The sequence below is a fragment of the Corvus moneduloides genome, chromosome 12 (assembly GCF_009650955.1).
Source record: "Corvus moneduloides isolate bCorMon1 chromosome 12, bCorMon1.pri, whole genome shotgun sequence".
Taxonomy (NCBI): Eukaryota; Metazoa; Chordata; class Aves; order Passeriformes; family Corvidae; genus Corvus; species Corvus moneduloides.
Genome location: NC_045487.1, coordinates 2,258,866 through 2,284,017, shown reverse-complemented (window position 1 = coordinate 2,284,017; position 25,152 = coordinate 2,258,866). Strand labels below are relative to the sequence as shown.

At 58.3% G+C, this 25,152-nt stretch overlaps 1 protein-coding gene across 7 annotated transcripts; it reads right to left on the bottom strand.

The window, feature by feature from the left end:
* Positions 1 to 335: 335 nt before the first annotated feature.
* On the bottom strand, positions 336 to 25,152 carry KIAA0513 (KIAA0513 ortholog). 7 transcript variants are annotated; one of them, XM_032121906.1, is made up of 14 exons: positions 25,036 to 25,152; positions 23,051 to 23,420; positions 10,456 to 10,936; positions 9,635 to 9,734; positions 9,150 to 9,223; positions 8,964 to 9,034; positions 8,276 to 8,483; positions 7,794 to 7,834; positions 7,245 to 7,323; positions 6,722 to 6,799; positions 5,121 to 5,150; positions 2,717 to 2,797; positions 2,348 to 2,442; positions 336 to 2,236 (listed from the first exon to the last, which is right to left on the bottom strand). In XM_032121906.1, the coding sequence occupies exons 3-14, from the start codon at positions 10,791 to 10,793 to the stop codon at positions 2,187 to 2,189; spliced, it is 1,245 nt and encodes a 414-aa protein (XP_031977797.1). In that variant the 5' UTR covers positions 10,794 to 10,936; positions 23,051 to 23,420; positions 25,036 to 25,152; the 3' UTR covers positions 336 to 2,186. The 7 variants fall into 7 exon arrangements, with proteins under 7 accessions (XP_031977797.1, XP_031977801.1, XP_031977798.1 ...); XM_032121910.1 differs by lacking the exon at positions 23,051 to 23,420; XM_032121907.1 differs by lacking the exon at positions 25,036 to 25,152 and having other exon boundaries at positions 23,051 to 23,446.

Sequence of the window (25,152 nt, the reverse complement as noted above, 5' to 3'; positions counted from 1 at the left end):
ATAAGATAATACCGAGTAATTGATTTTTAAATACACTGAAACCAAATGTCCCGAGGCCAGAGCAGGATCCCAGCTCCACCGTCAGCTCAGCGGCCACTGGCAGAAAGGGAGAGCACAGGGGAAAAGAAAATAAAAATGAAATCTCCTTCATGTGCCTCTCTAGCTCCAGGGCAAATGAGAACAGCTCTGTAAAAGGTGCAACAATTTTTCTCTATTAAAAAACAGATTATCAGAAGGGAGAAGCTGATGGAGGCACCAGGGAGCACTGAGGTCGAACAGGCAGCATGGAGAAAATCCAGCTGCTTAAAACACACAACAACAACTGAGCAAAAATATTCGTTTTTAAGATAATTTATTCCAATCTCTCTCTCTCTCTCTCATCCCATCTTCACACAGTTCTGGTCTAGGAGGGTTTATAGCTATTTTTTATTGGATTTTAATTGTTTTTATAGAAAAATACACATGCAAATAATATATATACTTCAGCACTGAACTTTCCTTTCCATGTTGGGGAAAAAAAAGTAAAAATAAAGAAATGAATGAGGATTTGGGAAAGACCTGAGTGGAGACAGATACTAGGGAATGCCATGGGGATGGGATGCTCCAGGATGCTGAGCTGCTCATGGTCCAGCACATTTTGTCCATCAGGAGGGTCTTTACTGCGATGAGGGACCAACATCAGCCCCTCAACCCAACAAAAACCCTTTTCCAGTAACTCTGCCCAGGTTTGGGAATGACCAAGGAAAAATTGGTGCTGGATCCATCCTTTCTACAAAACCCAGCATGGATCCCATCCCCAGCGGCAAGGGAAGCCCAGCTTAGGTAAAAGCATCACTTTGATTCTTGGAAATGACACCAGAAGCCAAGAGCTACATGGGAAAAATATCCATTTATGCTATTTCCTATGGGATACAGCTGGCAGCACAGGGAAAAACGGATTGATTGAAACCCGGACTTGAGTGTCAGGATGATGTTTTTGGGGTGAGGCTGTTGGAGCCCTGGCTGTGCAGGGCTGGGGGTTTCTGACGCTGTGGGCTGCTCCTTGCAGAGGGGAGCAGTGATGTCCCCGTGTCCCCAGCGATGTCCCCACATCCCCAGCCTCTCTGCAAACACCGTGCCAAGGTCCAAGGGATAAAACAGCTCTGCTGCACGGTGGGAGCTGCCACCCCTGGAGCAGAACAGGAGATGTCCTTTAGACAGGGCTATTTCAGGTTTGATGGATGAGCAGCTGGAGCGAAGAGCTGGCGCAGGAGAGGGCAGAGAGGGGCAGCCCGGGGAAGGAGGACAATTAATCTACTGCCGCGGGACACCAGGAGGCTTTGGGAAATGTCACAATCCGGCAGCATCCCGCACTGACAGGGCAGCAGGGAGAGGGATGAGGCGTTTTGCCGTCCGTCCCCTCCGAAGTCCAGCAGAGCTCCTCTGCCTCTTCTCCCGCAATCCCGCCCCAGGCCATGGCTTTTTTCCTACTCATCCAGGCTGACGAGAAGGAGCAAACTGTTGTCTCTTTGCCCAGAGGTGCAAACCCACACAGGCAGCACAGTGAAGGTTTCCCAAAGGAGGATTTCCCTCCAGCTCCCAGGGAGCTGCACACCAGCAGCAATTTGCCAGCCCCACCTCTGCCCCCAGCAAGGCCCCACCCTGCCCAGGTCCCCAGGCAGTGGTGACATCCCTGGAGACGCCACACAGCCTGACTGACAGGTGACTGGGTGCTCCTGGCTGTGGTCCCTGCCATCACCTCCTGCATCCCTGTGCAGCTCCAGCATCAGCGAGGGGCCGCCAGCAGGGAAAGGCAGCCTTGGATACCTCTGGATTTACCACCAGAGATCTCACCAGCGTTTCATGACACAGCACCCGGGGGCTGCACAGCCACGCTCTTCCTGCTTTTCCCTTGTGTTTTGGTTTGCGTTTGAACCAACAAAAATCGCTTTTGGGATTGTCTACTCTGACAATAGAGGCGGGAGGGTCTGGCGAGGGCGGGGGCTGTTTGGCTCCTATGCCTACAGGCTGCCCTGGGGCAGCTCTAGAGGTTGGTGGACGATCATGCAGGTTTTATTGCAGCTCGTGTGTGTGGTTTGTGTTGTAGGTAGCCCAGCTTCAGTCACAGATAGCCCCGGAGGTGGCTTCCTCTCCCCTCCCCACCTGTCCGGCCGCTGTCCCTCCGCTGCCTCGTGCCGGCCAGGCGGCTACTCCGTGGCCATCTGCTCGATGTGGTCACTGAGCAGCTTGTATTGCTCTGGGAAGGGGAGAGAAAAGGGCTCTGAGAGGCTGCTGAACCATCCCAACCACGTTCCATCCCTCCAGGAACCCCGGGAAGGGGCTGCACATGCCCCGGGCTCTTCCCTACCCTCATCCAAGTTGCCGATGGTCGCCTGCTTCTTCAGGAAGTCGCTACAGAGCTTCTTGTTGAGGCCAAACGCCAGCATGTTGTGGATGAAGGTGCTGAGGGAGGACAGAGATGCTCTGGGTAAGAGAATGGCCGAGCTGCTCCTTCTTCCTCCCACCTTCCTCCCCTTCTCCACAGCCCCCTGTCCCAGGCACTGGGATGATGCTCAGCCCGGTCCCTTCGGCACCAGGATATTCAATAGAAGGGGCAGGAGCAGGTCCCAGGGAGAAGCACCAGACATCCTCTGCACCATAAGGGATGTCCCCAGTGAGGGAAGAGCGGGAGGTCCCCCCCTCAGCAGCTGGCACCACCCCGTGGTGCCCTGCTCACCCCAGCTGCCCAAAGGTGATGTTCTCGTTGAAGCGCAGGCTGTCGTCGCGCTCCTCCTGCGTCATGTGGCACCATTTCTCCCTGCAAGGAACGAGCCAGTCTGGCACCACTCTGTCACCACAGTCACCCCAGCACCCCCTGTCTGCTTCTTCCCGCCCTGGGCCACGCTGCTGGAGGACAGGAAGGCACCGAGAGCCCCTGGGTGTGGTGCTGGGTGTGGGATGAGCTCACAACATGGGTCCATCTGCAGAGCTCTTGCCCTGGAGCAAAGCAAGAGATGCTCCAGGAAAAACCTCATTCAGCCTTGGCTTTGCCTGCAAAGGCTCTGATTAAGAGCTAAAAATAGCATCAATCCCTCCAGCACAGAGCTCACCTTCGGTGCCACCGCGGGCATGAGGAGGAAAGCAGGGGATGGCCATCCCAGCAGGGCTCTGCTGAAGCCCCCCCAGCCTGGGAGGGTGACAGGGGGACACCAGGCACCTGTCTCTCACCTGCAGCAAGGCTCCTACTCCCCGAATCCCGACCAAGGTGCTCCCCAAACCTACCTCCCCCTCTGCCAGGGCGGGAGCTCCCACACCCCTCCCCACGGCCCCTCATCCCAGCAGTGCCCTGAAGATGCCACGGCTCCGCTCCGGCCTCCTGCAACTGCAGCACCGCCTTAAGGGACGGAGGGGTTCAAGCTCTGGGTGTTTGCAACCAGCTCTAGGCAGTGGCAGAGCCCCCATCCCGGGAATAAAGCCTGTGCCACAGGGATGTCACTTGGGGTGGTGGCAGCAGGGCTCAGTGCATGCACGCCAGGGAAACTACAGCTCCACAGTGAAGCCGGCCCCTTCCCGAGAACCAGGTGAGGTCACAGCCAAGGATAAGAGGAGGAGAAGCAAGGAAAAACAGGGATAGGCAGAAGAAAAATGGAGGAGAAGGAAGAGGAGAACACCAGGAGAAGAATAGACACTCGTAGCTCACCAGAATGCCAAGCAGGAGGGGGGGAGCTGTGCCGGGGGGAAATTGGGATAGAGGGTGTCTCACCCTAAACTCGGCGAGGTTGGCTCAGCCCCAGCGTGGCTGGAACTGGAAGAGGATGGGTGCTCAGCCAGGCTGACCCCACAAAGGGAGCCAGTCCCCATTAAATCACCCCAACCCAAATGTGCAAAGCTGCTGAGCCGAGCCTCCAGCCACCAGCTCATTGTTTATAGGGCTCTGGAAATGTACACAATATGTTTCAGGGGATTTTCTTTTAAAGCAAAGAAGGTGTAATTTCTCCCAGATAAAGCCCAGGATAGCAAATAAAACCCACACCCAAATGGAGAGACTGAAAGGAGAGGGCAAGAATCCAATGAAGGATCTTTGAAATCTGGAAGCAAAACTTCACAGACCCCACCGGCTCATTTACAGAAGAAGCATGTTTGTAATTCCTTTTTTCCTGCCTTTTTATGCTTTGAAGGGAGGAAGACGGGAGAAAAAACATTATCAAAGTGCCCCAAAAAAACCAATTTTGGCTGTGTTTCTGGCTTATTACTGCAGAGTAACACGCCTGGGAAGGGAGAAAACCCACATGTGGCTCCACTCAAAGCCTTTGATCTTCACACTGGCCCAGTGGGACAGGCACAGGGTGAGGAACCCCCTGGGCTGTGGGGCTGTGTTTTGGGGTATCCAGGGAAGCCTTGTTGTGCCTGGAAGTGCTGAGAACTCTTCACCAACTCTCTCCTCTTCCAGCAGCAGCGTTTTCCTCAGCACCATTTACACCATCCCTTTGCCAGGACAATCCTCAGCCACATGGAACATTCACTGCCAGGCTTCCAAGAACCCTCAGCCTCTTGCTAAAGCCATCACCTGGAGGGATTTGCTCCCAGATCCCACACTCCAAGAGAGCAAGGACTGTCCCCTGTCCCAGTGCCAGCTCGTGGCCCCAAGGACATGCTCCCAATCGGGACATGCAGCCCCCCATTTGTGTTTTTAATTTTGTTAAGGGATGGCAGCAGAAAAAAAACACATTAGAAAATGGAAAAGGGCCAGCTTTTCCAGCTGGCAAAGGATCCCCAGCACCTCTAAGTGGCAGCAGAAGCCAGGAGCAAGCGGGAAGGACAGGAGAGGGGGATGCTTTCTACACAAAGAAACTCAGTTTATGCCCAGGACCTGCCCAGAGGGATGTTCCCAGCAAAACATCACAGCTTGAAACCATTCAGGCTCCGTTTTAAAAACCACATGAAAGAGGAGCCAATGCAAACCCCTCTGGCCCTTTGGAAGGGCGATGCTCATGCTCAAACCTCCATAAGCTGTTCCTCCTCCGTGGAGGAAGGGCCTTTCAGAGCCCCCCAAAACACATCCCCCCCCTCCCCAGGGCAGGATCTGGACCTGAAGTGAGCGTCAGCCTGGGGACACTAAGGAAGTACAGGGACAGACACACCTCTTCTCCTCTTCCTCCCCAGTGTTCCCTCTGGAGCGGCGGCAGAAACGGGGCAGACAAAAGTGGTGCGTGAAAAGATCATGCAAGACAGAGGCATGGAGGGGAACGGAGAGAAGAAGAGACGGAAGAAGGTTGTTAGAGGCAGAGAGAGAGGAAAGAGAGAGAAAAAGAGGAGTTTAGTTCTGATTCCTTCCCCCCCTCCCCTGCCCTCCCCACCCAGAGGGGAAAAAAACCTCCCCAGGTCTCGCTGCAGCCCCGGGAGAACGAGGTCCGGCCGCCCCAGAGATGTCCTGGTGACCCCGTCACAGAGATGGCCACAGCCCCATCCCCACGGACCCTCCGGACATCTGCCACGGCCACGCACCGACTGGGAATTCCAAACCAGCCCTCACCAACCAGCTCCTCCCTCCAGGGATTTCAGTCCTCAGCCCAGCACGCGGCATCCCAGCTCACTCTGAGGATTCTCATCCTCTCCAGAGGACTCGGGGGGGGGGTCACCACCACCTTCCAACCCCCCCCGAGATGCTCGAGAGACTCCGGGCTGCAGTTCCCAAAGCTCCTTTGTTAGTCAGGCTTGCTCCTGCAGCCGAGGCAGACTCAGCCATCAGATTAATTGGGAAAGGCACTGGGAGCAGGGAGCAGCTGCCGGTGGCGTCTGTCCTTGTGAGGCATTTGCTGATGCTAATTTGGGGCTTAATCAAGGCAAATGCAGTTCTGGTGACATTGCTGCTCAATGGGCTCTTCCCGTGCTGGCTTGGGAGAAAAAAGGGAAAGCAATAAAAGGGAAAATAGGGATTGATCCGTGAGCTGAACCTGGCACAGCATCCCAGGGCGCGAGCCAGGGCTGCTGCGGCTTAGCTCGGGATTTGGGGAGGACACGGGGGGAGCTGGCTGCTCAAAAGTGCTGTCAGCGCTCCCAAAAGGGGGCGGCTCGGAGAGCTCAGAGCCCCAGGGCACTGCACAGACAGCGGGAAGGGCCGGCTGGGAGTGGGAAACTGCCTCAGGAGAGGAGGGAATGGCTGGAGCCCTCCCGGCTGCTCCGGGTGGAGCAAGAGATGGGCACAAGCTTGGCGAGTGTCTCACCCACTTCTGCATCCCATGTGCCCCATGCCAGCCCCCGACACGAGCAGCCCCTTCCCTGGCAGGTTTATCCCAATTTTCGGTGCTGGCAGTGCCACCATCCCCAGCTTTTGTCCTTGCTGGCTGCAGGTTGTCCCTCCTGGGGACAGCTGGGACATCCCCCCCATCCACTGCACCTCCCTGACGGCTGCACTGAGCCCCTCCCAGACCTGTTGGCAAACTCAGCACCAACAGCCTGAGAAATCCCTGGCTGGGATTCCTGGGCATTGGTTCCTCTGGGGCTTGGTTCCTCCAAAAATGCTGCAAAATGCACAGGAAAACCTTGATGCTCCCAAATCCCAACCAGGCCGTGGATCTCACTGCCCCCACCCCACTTCCCAGTGCTCCCAGCAGGTTTCCAGTCAGGGATGGAAAGCAGAGCATTTCCCCAGGGTCGGTCAAGCTCGGGGCTGTTGGGAGGAGCGCCCTGGGGTGGCTGGAGGGGACACAGAGTCTCCTTTGCCCACGGGGACGTGCCCTACCTGGTGGTGGGGGACCTCTTCCTGCGCTCGCAGTGCACAGCGTCGAAGAAGGCGGCGTTCCAGAACCGGAGGTTGTGCCTGCAGGGAGGGAGATGTTGGGAATGGCCAATTGGGATTTCATAATTAGGGTGGGCAGGCCCTGGCACAGGGTGCCCAGAGCAGCTGTGGCTGCCCCTGGATCCCTGCAAGTGTCCAAAGCCAGGCTGGATGGGGCTTGGAGCAACCTGGGATAGTGGGAGGTGTCCCTGCACATGGCAGGGGTGGGATGGGATGAGCTTTAGGGTCCCTTCCAACCCAAACCATTCCAGGATCCTACAATCTCACCCAGCCTGTCCCTGAGTCTTCCCAAGGGTCAGGATGGGCCAAACAAGCCTGGCAGATTTGGGGCATTTCTGGACCAGCTCTTTGGTGGCTGCAAACACAGGGGACGTGCCTGTTAGGGGCACTTGTGGACATCTGGGCACACGTGGCCAGGAGGACAAACCCCTCCCCGGGCTGGAGCCAGCTCGCCCCGGGGCTTTACCAGATCGGCTGCTGCTTGAGGTGCATGTACAGGTAGATCTTCTCCCCTTTCTTCTCCTCCTCTGGGCTCTGCAGGGACACTGTGGGGACACCGAGTCATGTGCCAAGGCCTGGGGCACTCCCACCTCCCCAGCCTCACACGGATTCTGTGCCCTCTCCCAGTCTGGTGGCTGAGCAACCGGGATGGTTTGCAAACCAAACACGTTCTCAACACATCCCCAGCAACGGCAAGAGGAGCTCTGAGTGCCCTTGGAGGGCAGGGATCAGCCCTGAGGAAGGCAGGGATGTCCCAGGAGGATCCTGGAGGGACTGGACCACTGGTCTGGGAGCACACACAGGCACTGGGGGAGACTGGTGCACCTCCAAAGCTCGGAGGCAGTGGGTGCCCAAACCTCTGCAGCCTGTGACACTGAGGACGAGATCCTCGCAGGAGGAGAGTTGTGATTGGAATTTCAAACCCAGCCCCAAGGAATTCCAGAATTTCCAACCCTCTCTCCTTCCCCAGGGATGCCCTGACCGTGCCTGTTTCACCAGCGCTGGCTGCACTCACCCGTCTTCTTCAGCTTCTCCTTTGGTTTGTCCTCACCTTCGCTGTGGCACAAGAAATCAGTGTCAGCTCCCAAAATCCTTTCCCCCCGACAGCCCATGGCCCCCCGGCAAAGGGAACTTCATTTGAAGGATCCTCTGCTTGCATGCCACTGTCCCCAGGGCCAGAAAGGTGACAGAGACAGTGATGTCCCCCCCATTGGGCCCAGCACAGAGATGACGCAGAAGATCACGAGCTGGGAACCACAGAACTCCATGGCCAAGGGAAACAGGACTCCCAGACCATGAGGTGACAGTGACTAAAGCATGGGACCAGGCTGGAGACCACCTCCCGTGGCCATGAGAGGGCACAGGGTGGGACAGGAGCAGGGACAGCAGCACAGGTGACAGTGGCAAACCCATGGTGGCCCTACACCCGGGAGGCTTCTGGCTTGGTCATGACAAGGGTGCCCAGCCCCCCTGCCCACCCAAGGGAGTGCCACCCACTCGCTCTTTTTGGTGGCAGGACCCTTCAGTTTGGTCTCCAGGCCCCCAAAGAAGCCCTTGACATTCTCTGTCTTGGCCGAGGTGTTTTTCAGCAGCCTCTCTGCGATGTCCTTCTTCTCAGCCAGCCAGGTGTTGGCCGACTTCAGGTACGAGTCGATGCTGCCCGTGGGCTTCTCCTTGGCCTCCAAGGGCAGGGCGTGAGGTTTCCCTGGGGAAAATGTGCCAGGAGCTCAGTGAGCCCCACGGCCCTGAGTGCTGCCGGCTCCTGGAGACCTGCACCCAGCTCCACAGGGCACCACCAGGAGGTGGAGACAGCCAAGTTCCCATCCCAACTCCTGTAGGTTTTTATTTTTATCCTCCCCCCTCCCAATCCAGCCCCATGTGGAGGAGCAGCCACCACACAGCAAGCACTAAACCAAGGTGCTTCTGGGCTGGGGTGTTCACATCCCACCCCCCCAGGGTCTGGGATCATCTGGGGGTTGTCACGTACAAATATTCCTGGCTGGAAGCAAGGACAAAGCAGCATCACCACCCCAGCAAGGGGCTGTGCCAGGTTGGCATGGATTCTGGGACATGGGGGCTCTTTTCCACCTGGGGCACCCCTCCAACCCCCTTCCCACGCACAGGATACGTTTCAAACCGGCCCCCAGCACCAGCAAAGCCTCCACAGGGGTGCAGGTTCCCTTACCTATATAGTAATAGGTGAAACACATGGTCATGAGGTTCTTGGCAGGGCTGAAATCGTCCATCTGGTGACACCTGACACGGAGGGAGGACACAGTGAGGACACCCCAACCCAAACACAACCTCACAGCCCTGCCCTCAGGGGCTTTTGGGGGTTGCCACAAAGCCCCAGAGTGCCCCCAGGACTTACTCAAAGAGCACGAGGGCGAAGGACTGCATCAGGCGGTAGAAGGTCTGCTCCGAGACGCACTTGGAGTTGCAGCGCTGCGGGGACAGAGCCCAGGGCTCAGCAGAGCAGCAGGAACAGCCCCAGCCCACCCCGGGACCACCCACAAAGGGCAGGGGGCAAAAGAGCACTCAAGGCTGGGTCTCCCCCTCAGAGATAGCATTGTGCCTGTCTGGGTTGTGTTTTTAGGGAATAGGATGTGTCTGAGCGCTGGTGGGATTTAATTTTAAATAAAACCAGTGAATTCTCTGCCGTGCTGCACCAAGGGTGTGTTTAACTGCTCAAAATGCATTTATTCGCTGCTGTGTCTCCCTCTGCTGTGGTTCCTCACTTTCCTTGAGTTCCTGCCTTCCAAAAATACTTCTTTGGGATATAAATAAATCCCCCTGGCCTGAGGCTGTTCCAAACCCCGTGCAGGATTCCTGCTGCTTCCCCACCACTCCCCTTACCTGGGCGCTCACATATCTCGCGAACCACTCCCTGCCCTTCCCATTCTCGCTGCTGCAGAGCTCCCCAAACCTGGCCTTCTCCTCCTGGTCCAAATCCTCCCTAAAATAGGGAAAAATTAAAAAAACATCATTAAGACCAAGGATGTGACCTGCAACCCCCAACATCCCTCTTGGCATCAGCATCCCGGGGAGGAAGGCAGAGGAAGAGGAGGAGAGGAGCATCCATTTTGTCATCCCTCGCCTTGTGCTGCTCTTTTCTTCCTCCCTGGCAGGAGGGAAACCAAAGGCAGAGGGAGAAGGGAAGAGCCAAGGCCAGCGCGAGCAGAAACTGAGCTCTGGAGACAGGCGCTGAGCCCCAGAGCGAAAACAAGCCCTGTTGCTGCTCCTCACGCTCCATTTGCTCCATCCAGCCTGACACGCTGAGCCACGGAGTTACGGAGACCACAGCACCGGGATCTGGGCGATGCAGGGTTGGGGGCACAGCCAGAGGCTGCCACAGGGTCCCTGGGCACGTGCAAGCCACCGGCATTTCCACGAGCATCAGCAGGGAGAGGAGATGGGGACTCCCGGCACGGTGAGCCCTGGCACGGGAATGGGGAGAGAGAAGCAGGGAGGAAAGCTGGGGGTGGAAGATGAGCTGGGCCGTGGCCAGGAGAGGGGTGCAAGGCAAAAGCCACATCCCCCTCAGCACCAACACCGTGGGGCAGCAGCCGAGCTCGGGGAAGGACACAAACTGCTGCTCCCAGAGCGGGAAAGCAGCCAAATCCCATCCCGTCCCATCCAGCGGGATGTCCCTGGTGTCACCAGCCCCACTCACTCACCCCCCGGTGAAGATCTTCTCCACGTAACTCCGCATGAACTCCCGGCGCTCGGCCGTGGCCTCGTCCCGTGCCGACTCCGTGCTCTGGCTGGAGGAGAAGGACTCGTTGGAGGAGGAGCGGCGGTAGCCACCCCAGTGCCGGGGAGAGTCCCCCATGTCATTCTCGCTGTCTGCTGACTCGGTGGCATCGCTCTCCTCTGCGGCCACGTCCCCCGTGTCCCCCAGGTGCCCATTGTCGCTGGGAGCAGCGGGAGGAGCGGGCTCTGAGGGGTCACAGGCGGGCGTTTCGGTGTCAAAGTCAATGAGGTTCCCCACGGGCACATCCAGCGGGGCCTCCATGGCTGTCCCGGGGGATGTGGCGGTGTTGGGGACACTCGCTCCTCGTCCTTTTGCCCCTCACTGGGGCGTTGAGGCCATCGCTGGCAGGGTGCTGGCTAAGGCAGGCAGGACCTCCTGGTGGGGGACAGGTTACCACAGGACATCTGAAAGACACAGGGAGGACAAGAATGAGGACAGATCCTCGGGAACCACCACCACGGACCTTGGGCAAGGCCACCACCCACAAGGTCCCCAGGATGTCCGTCAGCAGTGGAGGGACAGACAGAGTTGGCTCCTCTCCACCAGCCACGTGAGTCAGCAATCCCATGGAATGCCCACGTGCTTTCGGCACCACTCAAGAGGGTTTTCCATCCTTTAGCCCAGAAAAGGGACAGCCGGAGCCTCAGCTCCAAAAGTCACATTTGGGATGTGACATCTCGTGGCCTGACGGGCAGAACTGGGCTGGCGGGAGCCAGCAGCTGGCAGGACACTGGTGGTTCCCCAGGGCAGCCCTGACCTCCTCCTGTCCCTGCCCTGTCTCTGCTCACGGGCCTGTCTGACCCCGTTTGGAAATGGGATCATCTCCGGGGTGGAGCGTCCCGGAGTTTAACACACATGGACTTAGCTGGGAATGGAAAGGGGATGCTGGACACGAGAGAAACTGGAATGGGATGAGGACACAGGGCTCTGGACTGCAGTTAAGGGGTTTTGGCATCCACCCCAGACTGCAAAGGAGGTACAGAGACCATAGGGACAGGGATGGACCGGGATGCTCTGGCACACGCCTGTCCTGGACAGTGCTGCAGCAGCTGCTGTGCAGCAAGAGGGAAAAGAAACGGCCACCCTGAAGCTGCCCCTGTGTCAGAGTCACTGATGTCCTCTGTGAGAGTGTTTCTGCTCCAGGAGGTGGCGAATTATGGTGTCTGAAGCCCAGTACATGCTACAGCAGCCAGGAACAGGGTGCAGGAGCAGGGACAGCAGCACAGGTGACAGCGACAAACCCAGGGCAGCACGACAGCAACATCAACACAGCCTTGCTGCCTTCCAGGGAACTGATCCCAGGACACAGGCAACCGCTCCCAGAGCAAAAATCCCCCAAAGGGCCGATGTCCTGTTCATCAGACAAACAGGAATTCAAATTGAAACCAAACCTGATGTGTTTCACCAAGCACAGCACAGTGGGAAAACAACCCCTGGGCTGCAGGAGCAGCCGTTGTTCCAGCAGCATCCCCCTCCTCCTCTCCCTTCCAGGGACCCTTTGGGGCAGCTGGATGCAGGGACAGTGAGAGAAACACAACTCCCTGAGCATCAGACAGCTCAGCTCCTGGCTGGGAAAAGCCCCTGTCCCCCAGAGACAGCAGAGACAGAAAGAAAAGTCACCTCAGGTGGCAGAAGTCATGCAGCCACCTCCGCTGGCAGCCTGCTGTCCCACCCTCCCTCACGGAGCCCCCTGGCACACACCTAAAGCTGGTCCCAGGGAGCTGCAGGGACACTGCTGCACTCAGGGAGCTGCTGAGGCATCGACTCCTGGGAGAGGAGCAGCCCAAGGCTGCGGCACAGCAGGGACTGGCACTGTTCCCGTGGGGAGGCAGCCAGCTGCAGCCTGGCTCCGTGTCCCTGACCCCCCCCACACCACCCCTCCTGCTGCAGGGACCTCGCTGTGCTCCATCCCTCCATCCATCCACCCCTCCATCCATCCCTCCATCCACCCCCAGCAGCTGCAAAGTCCCTTTTGGCACTGAAGGAGAGAAGGCTCTGGGGAGGCCTCAGAGCCCCTTCCAGTGCCTAAAGGAGCTCCAGGAGAGCTGGATAGAGATTTTGGGTAAAGGCATGGAATGACAGGACACAGGGGATGGCTTCCCAGTGCCAGAGGGCAGGGATGGATGGGATATTGGGAAGGAATTCTTCCCCCTGAGGGTGGGGAGGCCTTGGCACAGGGTGCCCCAGGACCCTCTGGGAGAGAGGACTTGGAGTTCAGCTCAGCAGCCCCAGGGAATGCATCCGGCTCACAGAGGGATGGAAAAGGTTTAACCCCTCACTGACCAGCTCATGGTAAAGCCCTGCCCTTGAGCAAAGGCCACCAAAGGTGTTCCAAAGTGCTGGCCGCTGCTGGGGGTGCTGGGCTGCCCAGGCACCTCTGAAGGGGTTGGGTTCTCAGCACGGAGCCCAGAAGATCTTCAAAACCAAAACAAGCAGCAAAACCAGCCCTGTCCCCACTCCACAACCTGCTCACTGCTGCAGCAGAACAAATCCAGGGAAGGATTAGCCAAAATACCAATTGAGAGCCTCAGGTCCCACAGTTGGCACCATCCACTCATGGACATCAGCACAGCTGCACATCCCACCACTGCCCAGGGGACCCATTCCTGGCTGGGTCAAGCTTGAGAGTAAATGAGGGTTCTGGAATAAAAAGGGACTTTGGGGCTGCTTGGGAGCCTTGATGCAACACCACGAGCTTCAGCATCATCCTGAAATTCAGCAGTTCCTGGGCTGACTTTAACCACGAAGTTCAGCCAGACCGGTGGAGACACCAGCCTCGGAACATCATCCATGAATGTGCTGAAGCCACACGTGGGAATTCCACAGGAAACCCACGGTGCCCTGAAACTTTGGAAAGTGCCTGTTTATACCAAAAAGAAATGCTGGGGTAGATGTGAATGATTCACCTACAGCTGCACATATGTGTGCAAGCAGCTTTCATCCGTGACCTGCCTTTGAATCCAGCACTCCTGGCTGGGTCTCCCAGCATCTCGAAGCCCTGCATGGAGTTTCCTCTCTGGGCTTTTTCCAGGTGTGTTGGGTCAGGTTTGCTGCAGGGCCTCAGCAATTCCCACCTGGGAAGAGCGATCCAATCCCAGCTTGCCCCAATGGAAATCCCAGTGGGGAGCAGGATTTGGCCAATCTGTGGCCCGGCTCTCCTCTCCCTCCAACCACAGGGTCCCAACGAGCTGCTCCCAGCCTGTCCCCAGAGCTGGATGACACACTGAGATAATCCCTGTTATCAGCTCCGGCTGTGGGTGACATCCCAGTGCTCGAAGCCACACTCACATCTGCATCCTGCATGGACACTCCAGCTGGGAGCTGCCAGGGATGACCCAAAACTGGAATTAAAGCAAAGAAACCTCTGGCTGCCTCCTCATAGCCTCATCCCTGCAGCCTGGCACTCAGACCCGGCGTGCAGGAGCTCTGAGAGCCCCTGGGAACACTCAGCTCCAGGAAAAGGGGAAAAGCCACGACTGATGCTCCTGCAGGGCTTGGCAGCCCAGAGGGGACAACTCTGCTCCTTTGGACACAGCCGGGAGCTCCGCAGAGAGCGCTGGTGCTGCGTCCGTGCCAAGGGCTGTGGATGCCAAGGGCTGTGGATGCCAAGGGCTGTGGATGCCAAGGGCTGCCTGCATCCCGCTGCTGTGCGGGGGCGAGGGATGCTCACGTGGGCAGCACCCGGCCCTGGCAGGGCAGGGTTTGTGCCCTGTGCTGCAGCACAGGTGATGTAAACACATCCCACCTCTCTCTCCCCGCTGTGCCAGCGGACACGTCCTTCCCAGCCTGCGGGAAAGGGGTCAGAGCGCTGCTGCCTTGTGCCATCCCACGTCCTGATGCCCTGGGGAGGAGGAAGCCCCGATGCAGGGGCACGCACGGGGATCACCGCTGCTGAGGGACTGGCAAAGTGCCACCGCTCGGTGCTGGCACCTTCCCACGCTGCGGCCCTCCGTGGCAGCCCACCCTCGTCCCATCCACCCTGTGCAGGGCTTGCATTGCCCTGGCACGGCTCTGACACGGGAATGCCACCTGCTCCTGCTGCTGGCACTGCCCGGGGACACCACGCAGCCACCCACCCGCACTGCACCCACGGGTCTGACCCCAGCTCGTGGCACCGCGGGCGCGGAGCCAGCGCGGCAGGGCTCTGCAAGGGCACCCCGGGCACGGCTGAGCGCCTGCCAAGGAAAACTCCCTGTGCCGCGAGGGAACAGCCTGTTTCCTCCCTGGGAACTGGTCAGTCTTGTTCCCTCGTGTCCCTCCCCCGGAGAGAACACGCCGGCAGCAGGGTCACGGCTCCGCGGGGCAGACCCGTTGAGTGCCAGATCCCCCAAACGCACCCTAAATCCAGAGGTACCGCGCCTACCCCCCTCCCCAGCACCCCGCTGAGTTTAAACACACGAACCTCCGGGTTTAAACACATCCTGGGACTTTGGAGAGCCGAAACTCCTCCTCGCTGGGTTTGCCCGTGGCCGCCGCAGATCCGCTCTGCTGCCGGTGCCGGGACACGCTCCCGGCTTTATCAGGGAGGCTCAAGCGTGCCCTGGCCAAGGCGCAGCCGTGCTGCAGCACTGCCCACAGCTCCACAACTTCCTAAAATAATTCCCTGGATACCAGGGGGATACCAGGTGGGGCAGAGACCGCACACAGTCGGTGCATGCCAGAGTCAGCTCCCAGCTCATCCTGAGCCGGCACCGGGATCCCAGTGCCTGATGAGGGAGGATTTTTGGCAGGTGGTGTGTGTTGGTCTAGAGGGTCCCGGCCCCAGTGTTGGGGCGCTGCTGCCTTCCAGGACCCTTTCCCTTCTCAAGCCCGGCTTTAGCCCACACGGGGCACGAACAAAACCATCACCCAGCCCTAATAACGGAGCCATTTCCACGGAATCTGAAGCCCGGCGAGCGCGCCGCTTCCCAGAGAGCCCTTTCCTTTCCCCGCGCTGCCATCAGACACCAGATGGCAGCTCCCCATTCGCCTGGACTTGCGAGGGGAATTAAATGCCTCTTGAATAGACCTGAGCTGCGCAAGCCGGGCTTTTGTGCCGAGCAGCGGTTTCTCCTTTCACACTTCCCAGCGGCGCAGCTCTCACACACCCCCCTCCGCCACGGCCCCATCCCCACGGAGCCCCGAAATGCGGCTACCTATCCTGCAATTCCAATTTTTACCTGGCAAAAATTCCTCCCGGGGGCCATATTTTGGAAATGAGCCCCCCAAAAAGCACGCGGGGGGGGGAGAGGGGTTTCCCTGCCCAGACCACCCTCAGCCCCCCCATTCCCACGGGAGATGCTGCTCCCAGCCCCTGCCGAGGGGTTCGGGATGCAGCCGGAGCTGCAAAGGCTGACGGAGCGCGGGGACCCTCCCTCCTTCCCGGGGAGGATGGATGCATCCCCCTGGATGTGCGGGGCTTCAAGAGAGCTGCAAAAAAAAAAAAAAAAAAAAGCGAGGTGTCACCTGCCGGCGTGAGATGGGCCCGGAGGACGGATTAAAGCCCAGGCCTGTCCCCAGGCGGGGTCACGGCATCCCCATCCTCCCTCCTTTCCCTGCCTCCCTCGGCTTTTTACCTGCAGCCGGGAGCCTCGCAGCGCCTCGGCTCGCCGGTGGCTCCGCAGCATCCGGCCCGGGGGTGGCCGGCGGGGCCGGCACGGCGGGGAGCGGGCGGCGGAGGCGGCGCGGGGACGCTGCGCTCCCTCCCTGCGGAGCCCCGGCGGTGCCCACGCGCGGCTGCGCGCACGGCCCGGCTGCGGCCGCGCCGGCTCCCGGGAAAGCGCCGCGGAAAAGCTCTTTGTGCCACCCGGGCACGCTTGTCACGGCCGGCCGAGCGCCGATGGCTCCCGAGAGAGCCGCGCCGGCCCTTCCCCAGCCAGGGAGGGATTCCCACGGCGGGCATCGCCCCTCAGAAACAGCCCCTGTGCGCCCTGGCATGGGGAATAGGAGGAAGAATTAGGCAGGAGCCCCATCCAAGGGGAGTTCTCCAGCCTAAGTAGCTGCACGGGCAAATATCCAAAATATTAACCAAGCCAAAATATCCAAGCCGTGTGTTGGATCCGATATCCAAAATATCAACCAAAATGAGGTGGGGTTCCCATCAAAGGGGGATTCTCCAGCCCAAAACAGCCCCTCCAAGTCCCTGTGCACCCTGACATGAGGGATATTAACAAAAATTAGGCAGGCTCCCTATCAAAAGGGGAGTTCTCCAGCCCAAACCGGCCTGAGTCCCCACACATGCAGATACCTAAAATACCAACCAAAATGAGGTGGGGTCCCCATCAACAAGGAGTTCTGCAGCCCAAAATCAGCCTAACTGCCTGCACATGCAGCTATCCCAAATATTAACCATAACGAGGTGAGGTTCCCATAAAAGGGGGATTTTCCAGCCCAAAGCAGCTTGTCCAAGCCCCTGTGCAACCCAGCATCTGGGATATTAAACAAAACTAGGCGGGATCGCCTCCAAAGGGGGATTCTCCGGCCCTTTTTCTTAGCTTTAGGTGGTTTTTAAGCCCTGCCACCACTCAGCCCCCTGGGGATTGTGGGTTACCTGCTCTGCTCCTCCCCAGGTGAGCCACTCCAGGGAAAAAAGGGCCAGGTGGGATCAGAGAGGGGGGAAAGCCCCAGGGGGGGGGAGGAACCGGGTGGGAGCAGCAACAGGACAAGAGCAAAGCTTGGGGGAATTCCTGCCCACTTGGAGGGCAGTGCTGGGATCTGGCTTCTCCCCTGACCCTCCGGAACGAAACTCCAGGGGTTTCATGGCAAGAGATGGGAAACAGGGAAAGGCTGAGCCCCCTGGGAGGGGGTGTCACGTGCCTGGGGGGCAATTTTGGGGTGCTCTCAACAACGGGGAGTCTCTGGTACAAGGAGAAGCGAGCGACCATGGAGAGGAGGCCACCCAAGCCCTCCAGCTCTGCCCTTGCCAGCCCGTGCCAGGGCACCTCAGCCCTCCCAAAAGCACCCAGGCACTGCCTGCATTAACCCAGAGGGGTCTCTCAGAGGGTTTAGGGGACCAAAACAGCGAGGGGAGACAGGAAACCCCCCCCACCCATATCAGCACAGAATCCCTGGTCCTGCTTATCCTCCCTGCCCCAGCATCACCCCAACCCCGAGCAGAGCATTTTCCATGCAGCAGAGCATCCCATGGACAGGGAGAGAGGGATTGCTGACCCGGCACGGCCTGGAGGACCTGCAGCAGCAGCCAGTCCTGCTCTGATCCCCAAAAACCAATAGGAACCACATCCTCTTCCTCTGGAGATGCCAAGGAGCAGCAAACTGTGTGATTCCAGGGGAATACTGCTGGGATGGGAACTGCAGCATCCCTGGCAGAGCCCGGCCGAACCCAGGTGCTGCCGCTCAAGGGCACCCTTGGAAAAGAGTCAAAAGCCTCAATTTTGTGGCTTTTCCGTGCTCTGCAGCCAGGCAGGAGAGAGGGAGAGGGGTGAGTCACTGCTGCCATGGAGCATCCTCGTCAGGAGAACTCAAATGGTGCCAATTAGTGGGAAATTGGTCATTGCCCCCTCCATCCCCACACCAGGGACGCTGCACACCCATCATCATCATCGTCATCAGCCCACGGAGGGAACAGCGTGCCTGTGACACAACGTTTGAGCTCAGCAGAAACCCGGGAGCAGCACTAATTGACTGTCTGCCCAGGGTGATTATTCTAATTAAGCCAGGCTTCAGGAATTGCAAGTGACATGGAAAAAACGCCTCCTGGCTCCCCGATTCTGATACAACACCACGGGAGGGGTTTTAGCGCCTCCCCCCTGCCAGTCCTTGTTGGTTGGGTCTTCACGTGGATGCCTGGACTTTATTTGTTTGTTTTTATCTGTTTATTCTGTAGTTGAGCCAGGGTTTGGAGCATGGGAGGTGGAAATCCTGGGAGTACACATGTTCCTGGCACATGGAAATGTTCCAGGCCAGGCTGGATGGGGCTTGGAGCAACCTGGGATAGTGGAAGGCATCCCTGCCCATGGTAGGGGGTGGGACTGGGTGAGCTTTAAGGTCCCTCCCAACCCAAACCATTCCATAGTTTTATGACGTTTTTCGCCTCCTCCACCTCAGCTCAAAGCTCTCCCCGGGAATTCTTCACCTCAACAAGGAAAGGAGAGGCCCCAGGCTGCTCACCAGGGACTGGGAGAGCATCCATCCCAAAACTCTGCCACAGCTGGAAGCAGCCAAGGAGCAGGACCAAGGCTCAGGTTGTGTTATTTACTCTCCAGCAGCCATATGAGACATGCAAGACTTCCCAAGTGGAAATCTCTCCATGGCAGTGCCCCCTAAAACACCCTCCTGGGAGAGTGACCCCTCTCCCAGCTCCCTGCCCAGCCCACAACCATCTCCCACCGCCCTCCTCCCTCCTTGGCACATCCCGGGGACGCCCATGAAGCCCCTGGCAGTGGGGTTGCAGCTGCAGCGCTGGCACAGGGAGAGCTGCCGGTGATGGGGATGTTCCTCCCCGCGTTCCCATTCCGCAGACAAAGGCTCCGGGGGCGGCTGTGGCTGTCACACACGAGAAGTGCCCTATTTTCCCTTTCCCATCCCATCCCGGCACGGCTCCAGCAGCGGCAGTGCCGCATCTGCCAGGGGTGGGTCCCCAGCAGCAGGAGGGAGGCTGGGAGCGGGGTGGGTGCTGAGCACAGGGTGACATCCCCATCGACTCGGCAGCTGCAAGGGGAAGCAAATCTTTGGTGGAAGTTGCTGAAGCATTGGGTAATTTTTTGTTTCGCACCCCTGAGCAGCGGGGCCGGGCACAAGTGCCAGGGCAGGAGCTGGCAGATCCAGGAAGGAGCCAGAGGTTTGATGGCAGACGGATCACGGAATCACAGAATGTCCTGAGCTGGAAGTGACCTACAAGGATCATCCAGTCCTTGTGTGGCCCTGCACAGACACCCCAACAATCCCACCCTGGGCATCCCTGGCAGCGCTGTCCAAACGCTCCTGGAGCTCTGGCAGCCTCGGGGCCGTGCCCGTTCCCTGGGGAGCCTGGGCAGTGCCCAGCACCCTCTGGGGGAAGAACCTTTCCCTGAGATCCACCCTAAACCTCCCCTGGCCCAGCTCCATGCCATTCTCTCAGGTCCTGTCCCCACTCACCACAGAGAAGGTGTCACTGCTTCCCCTTCACTTGCCCCCTCGATGCAAAATCCTGCTGTAAGGAACAACAGCAGAGCAAGAAACGAGATAACAGCTCTGATAAAAACCCCAAAGCCCAGGTCCTGCAACACCGCAGGGCCAGGCTGACCCCAGGCCAAAAGAGGGGCAGCTCCTGTGGGCAGGGCTGTGCCACCAGAGCCAAAGCACCTGGAGAGGGACAGGGGCAACAAGAGGCTTCAGCATCACCAGGTCACTTGCACAAGGATGAATTAATTGGCTTTAAAAACACCCCCAACAGGAAAGCACCCAAGCCCCAAAGGATACTCACCCTCCACCATCTCATGGGCTGAAAGATTTGGTTCAGCCTCCCAAGACAAGGAAGATGCCAGGTTCCTGGTGCTGATCTGTGCTCCAGAGCCCTCTCCCAGCCCAGGAGATCCCAGCAGCTCCCTGGGCCCTCAAACCCAACACCCAACACCGGCACAACGCAACCGAGTGTTGCCACACCACGGATGGTTGTGACACAGCTGCTAAAAACCTAAATAAGCCGCTCTTCCAGACTGACCCTCTGCAAATCCCTCCTAATCCAATCTTGTTTATGGCGTTAAGCTGGACCCTCCCATACTGAACGCCCCTGTTTGCTCGACAGTTGGGATAAGCCTCGTGTTTCCTCCGTCCTGGTTGAAGTTCTGATGCAGAAGGCACCGGAGCTTCCTTCTCCTCATGTACTGAGGTGTTTAGGGATGGGGACACACCTGCACTCCCAGCTCCATGTCCCACTGGCACATCCCCTGTGTCACCAGTCTGGGCATGGAAAATCTCTCCCTGTGCCAGTGCGGCAGATCCAGACACAGCCAGGAGCTCTCCTGTGCTGGGATTTATGTGGTTTAAAACAGAGTTTTCTCCTCCTTATCCAGCCACAGGGGAAGAGCTGGAGAAGACAAACCCTGCTCTGACCTCCAGCTTCTCCCATAAATCCCAGCTGGGATCCAGGTTAGGAAACAAGCCCCAAACCATGTTAGTTTGATGTGTTATTCCCACAGAAGATGCCAGAGCCACGTTCCCTACCACAGCTCGGGGTTGGGAATATTCTGCCCTCCCTGAGGCCATCCCACAGATGGGTCCCACGTTAGGAGGACACAACTCCACTGAGCAACACGGGGCTTGCCAGAGACTGTCACAGCCTCACGCCTCCGTGGCACTAATTCCTTCAGGGAGGAAAAACCCTCCCGGGGTCCTCTTGGTTAGCAAACATCTGCCACCACACGTGTGTCAGAGCAGCTCAGCCAGGCAGCCAGGAGGATGAAAGTGTTATAATTACCCTCAGTCTCCCTGGAATCCGCAGCAAAGTCGTGCCACAGAAAAGGAAACCCGTTTTATCTTTCCTAAAAGGAAAGCCGAACCTATTTATAAAGCGAGACACAGGCGGCCAGGCTGGCACAGGCTGGAGCAGCAGGAATGGGGCTCTTTTCCCTCTGCTTCCCCTCCAAATAAGCCTGGATCTTGTTTGGATCCATCAAACTCAGCACAGGAACATCCTCAGGGATTTGAACCCCCCAACGCTGCCTGCAAGTCCACGTGGACCTGGGGAAGAGCTCCAGAGGGCTTCAGCCCGTGTCAAACCAGCCCTTGGAGCATGGAAAACCACCCGTGGAGCCCCAGCAGTGGTGGAGCTGGGAGGAAGGAGGTTGTTTTTCCTCCCTCCTGCCCATTCCAGGCAGTGGGAAGGGCGAGGAGCGGCCGTGGGGCTGCTGGGAGGGCAAAGGCTGCAGCGGCGAGTGACAGCTCCGGGTTCTGTTGTCACAGTGCCACGGGGCTGGGGTGGTGGCAGGGACCTCGCCAGCAGCTCAGGGTGCAGCAGCAGGAGCCTTGGGATGGCGGGATACACCTCAGCTCGGGCAAAACAGTGGGATTCACAGGGCATGGCACCACAACTCAACCACTGACCACCCCACAGTGTCCCCACCAGCGTCCCCAGAATGAGCTGCTGGTGACACCTGCAGTGCTGGTGACACCTCCAGCACAGCTCTCGTGTCCCGTGTCCCCTCTCCTGCTCTGGCTCACTTGGTCACAAGCCGGGGATAAGCATCACCTCCAACTGCACCATCTTTCCCGGGAAGAGCGTGGTCCTCACACGTGGGAGAGGAGCTGGTGGGAGCCCTGCAGCCCGCAGAGCATTCGGACACAAGTACAGGATGAGGGCAGAGGATGCCCAGGACACCCCAGCGGCCACAGCTCCAAAGGAAAGGTCACCAGCACGGTGGCACTCCAGCCCAGGAATGTGAATGTTAAGGCACGACAATGGCAGGGGATCAATGCCCTTTTCCTGCTTTTATTCCCTAATCCTGACAAAGATGGGATCCCTGAGCAGGCCACCTCACCCACCCTCTCCTGAGCATCCCGCTGAGGTGTCACCTCCCTGCTCTCCCGGTTGTCCTTCCCAACATCACCTCTGCAATCCCAGAGGATTCAGCACCGACCGTCCTGGTCAGCAGCAAGGGACAGGGACAGGGAGGACAAAACAACCACGGCACTTCCATCACTCCATCCCCAGGGAATCCCATCCCTAATTGGTTTGCATAAAGATCTTCCAAATTCATGAGCAAATAACCAAGAAGAGGATAAGGGTGTTTCAATTAACTCCAGGCATGGAAGGCAACTTCAGCTCACAGTCCTGCTGCCCTCTGTGATGGGGTTTGCTCCTTCCAGTGCCACCAGATGGGATGGAATGGGATAGGGCAGGCTGGGATGGAATGCTATGGGATGAGATCCCAGTGCCAGTCACCCCTAAGCAACTATTTTTAAACACACACCAAATCTACCCAAACCGAGCTCACTGTGAGTTGTGGGGTGGAACAAGATGATCTTTAAGGTCACTTCTAACCCAAACCGTTCCATGATTCTCTGATTTTAGCCTCCCAAGCTGCTTCCCTGGCCGACCCCCTCCATGCTCTCTGGAAGTGCCTTGTGCGATGTTATTTCCCTCCCAGCTCCAGCAGTGACTTCTGGCTCTCTGTTTGTGTAAAGCTCCCCCACACGCCGGGTAACAGCCCAGCAAGGAATTTACAAATACCGTCTTTGGAGGCAGCAATTGTCACTCCAGCCACCTGTCAAGCCGGGAGCCAGGCAGGGAGGGACAATGCGGGGGATGGAACTGTCCCAGCAGTGCCATGGGTGAGCCCCTGAGAGTGACCAGCAGAGATGCCACAATTTGGGATCTCATGGGAGCCACACTTTGATCCCCGACCCTCGGGCTCGCCCTGCTCGCCACCCAAAAAAACACCAATAAGTTTCCGAACTACAGCGAATTTTCCGACTTTTGCCATTCCGCGCCTCCCTGCTGCAGGCCGATATTTCCTCCCAGCAGCTTTGCCGGGTGCCATCAGCACCCACCCCCCCTCCAGCCCAGCCTGCTCCCGGGGGAGTCCCAAAATCCCCTTTACCTTCTGCCCCCGGCCGCGGCTCCCGGCGCTGCTCCTTGCAGAGGCGTCCGGCAGCGGCGATGCCCGGGTGCCCAGCCCCGGGCGGACACAGCCTGGCGTGACAGGGACACTTCCGCCAGCAGTCACCGCTGTCCAATGATTAATGCAAGCTCCGAGGGACAAAGTGAAAGCCAAACCAGGTGAGGCAGGGATGCACCCGCTGCTTTTCCCTGTCCCCGGGTGCCGCCCGCCGATGGCAGCTCCCGGAGGCTCCGGCGGGACTGGAAAGACCTGTTGGTGCTCCACGAGGGCACGGCGCTGGCAGCAGAGGTGTGGCAGAGGCCAGCAGGGCCTCTGTCACCGCCTCCCGGCTGTCACCGACACCCTGTGCCTGGCAAAGGGTTGGAGACAGGTTAGCAGCCGGCTGGATGCATCCCACATCCCAAAGAGTGAGCCCAGACCGATGTAATTCCCTGTGAGGCTGTGCCTGCCCAGGGAATGAACCCATTTAATCTGTCCTTGAGTCAGGCTGGGCCTGGGGGCCCTGGACCTGGCTGGGACCTCCAAATGCTCGAGGAGTAACCCCATCCCAAATCCAGAACCGCTGGGGTGCCCCGAGGCAGCTGCTCCCAGTCCCCATCTCCCCCTGCAGCACAAAGCTCCTGCAAACCAGTGCAGCCAGGGGGAGAAAACAGGAAAAAAAGTGGGAAGAAGGCAGCTTTATTTCTCCCTGACATTTAATAACCTTTATTGTCCTCTGAGTGGCAGTTTCCCATTCCGAGAGCCGGCAGCACGGCTGATCTTCCTCCAGGCTGGGAACGCTTTGGGGCCTGGCAGCTGCCCCATCCCCTCATCCTGCACCAGAAACCCCAAAAGGTTCCAAAGGCACAAACCAGAAGGAAACGCTGTGGGATGCCGGGATTGGGCTGGCCCTTCCGGAGCTCCCTGTAATCCCTGCTGCATCCCGCAGCCCCAGCATCCTCCCCACAGCATTCCCAGGCTGCTGGGGAGACCTTTCAGCACTGAGGTTGTACAAAAGATCCCAGGGACACAGCAGAGCATCCGAGCCAGCAGATGAGGCACTTACCAGGCACGGGGGAGAGGCACTGGCAACTCGCAGGAGGCAAAAAGGAGAAATTAATGGGGCTGCAATTCCCACTGCCTCCATCGTCAGGGAAGGAAAACGCATCCGAGCAGCCTCGCTCGGATGCACAACGTAATTTGTTTTGGATGTAATGTTACCCTGCTTCCCAGAGAGGGGCTGGAGATGGGAAAAGCCTCCGCTTGTGTCACCCCTGCTCCAGGGAAGGCGGGAAGCAAAGGAGGGGATTTGAGGAGTTTTATGGAGGGAAAAGCTCAGCTGAACCTGGGCAGTGCTGCTGCTGCAAGAGGCTGGGACCGCTGAAGTCAGACACCACCCCCAGCAGCTGCTGGCTAAAACCACCTAAAACCAGCTTAATACTGAATATCGATCTTTTCTGAAGGGTCTCAGGAAGGTTTTCTCCTGCTCACCAAACTCTGCACACCAAAAGTGGCATCACCGTGCCCTGCAAGGGGCAGTGGCATCACCTCACCCGAAAACAGGAATTTGGGGGGCAGGACAGCAGAGGGAAGGGGGAACCCGAGTTTTCTCTGGGATTTAATCCTCTCTTGGAGCCCTGAGCTTTGCAGGAGCAGGTCGGGATTTTCCCCAGCCTGATGTGTTTCCTCCTCGGGGCCTCTCGTTTGCGCAGGCGGCTGAGAACGTTTCCTCCTCCCGGAAAAGCTCCGGAGGGAGCAGCCCGGATGGGCACTCACCTCCCTGACCTCCCCAGCCTCCAAAACACCGCTAATTCAGGAATCAGACCCGGCCAGCTCACCCCACCTAAAACCCACAGAGCTCCCCTGCACCTCCCGCTCCTGGCTTTTAATCCAAGAGTGCAGCGGGGACCAGAGCCCTGCCAGGGCTGGGAATTCCAGTCAAATCTCCAGGTGCTGCTGGAAGAGAGCAATAATCAAATACAGACCTGGGGGTCCCATGGCAGCAAAATCGCTGGGTTTTTCCTGCAGGGCTGGAACAAGGAAGAGATAAACCACGCTTGCTCCAGAGCACAGGAGAACAGCTGCTTATCACCACGCTGGCA

Bases quoted from the DNA above. Each gene is read 5' to 3' on its own strand.
- KIAA0513 (XM_032121906.1), bottom strand. From the start codon at position 10,793: ATGGAGGCCCCGCTGGATGTGCCCGTGGGGAACCTCATTGACTTTGAC. The intron at 9,735-10,455 runs GTGAGTGAGTGG...TCCCTATTTTAG, and splicing joins GAGAAGATCTTCACCGGGGG to GGAGGATTTGGACCAGGAGG. The intron at 9,224-9,634 runs GTAAGGGGAGTG...CTGTCCCCGCAG, and splicing joins CGAGATATGTGAGCGCCCAG to CGCTGCAACTCCAAGTGCGT.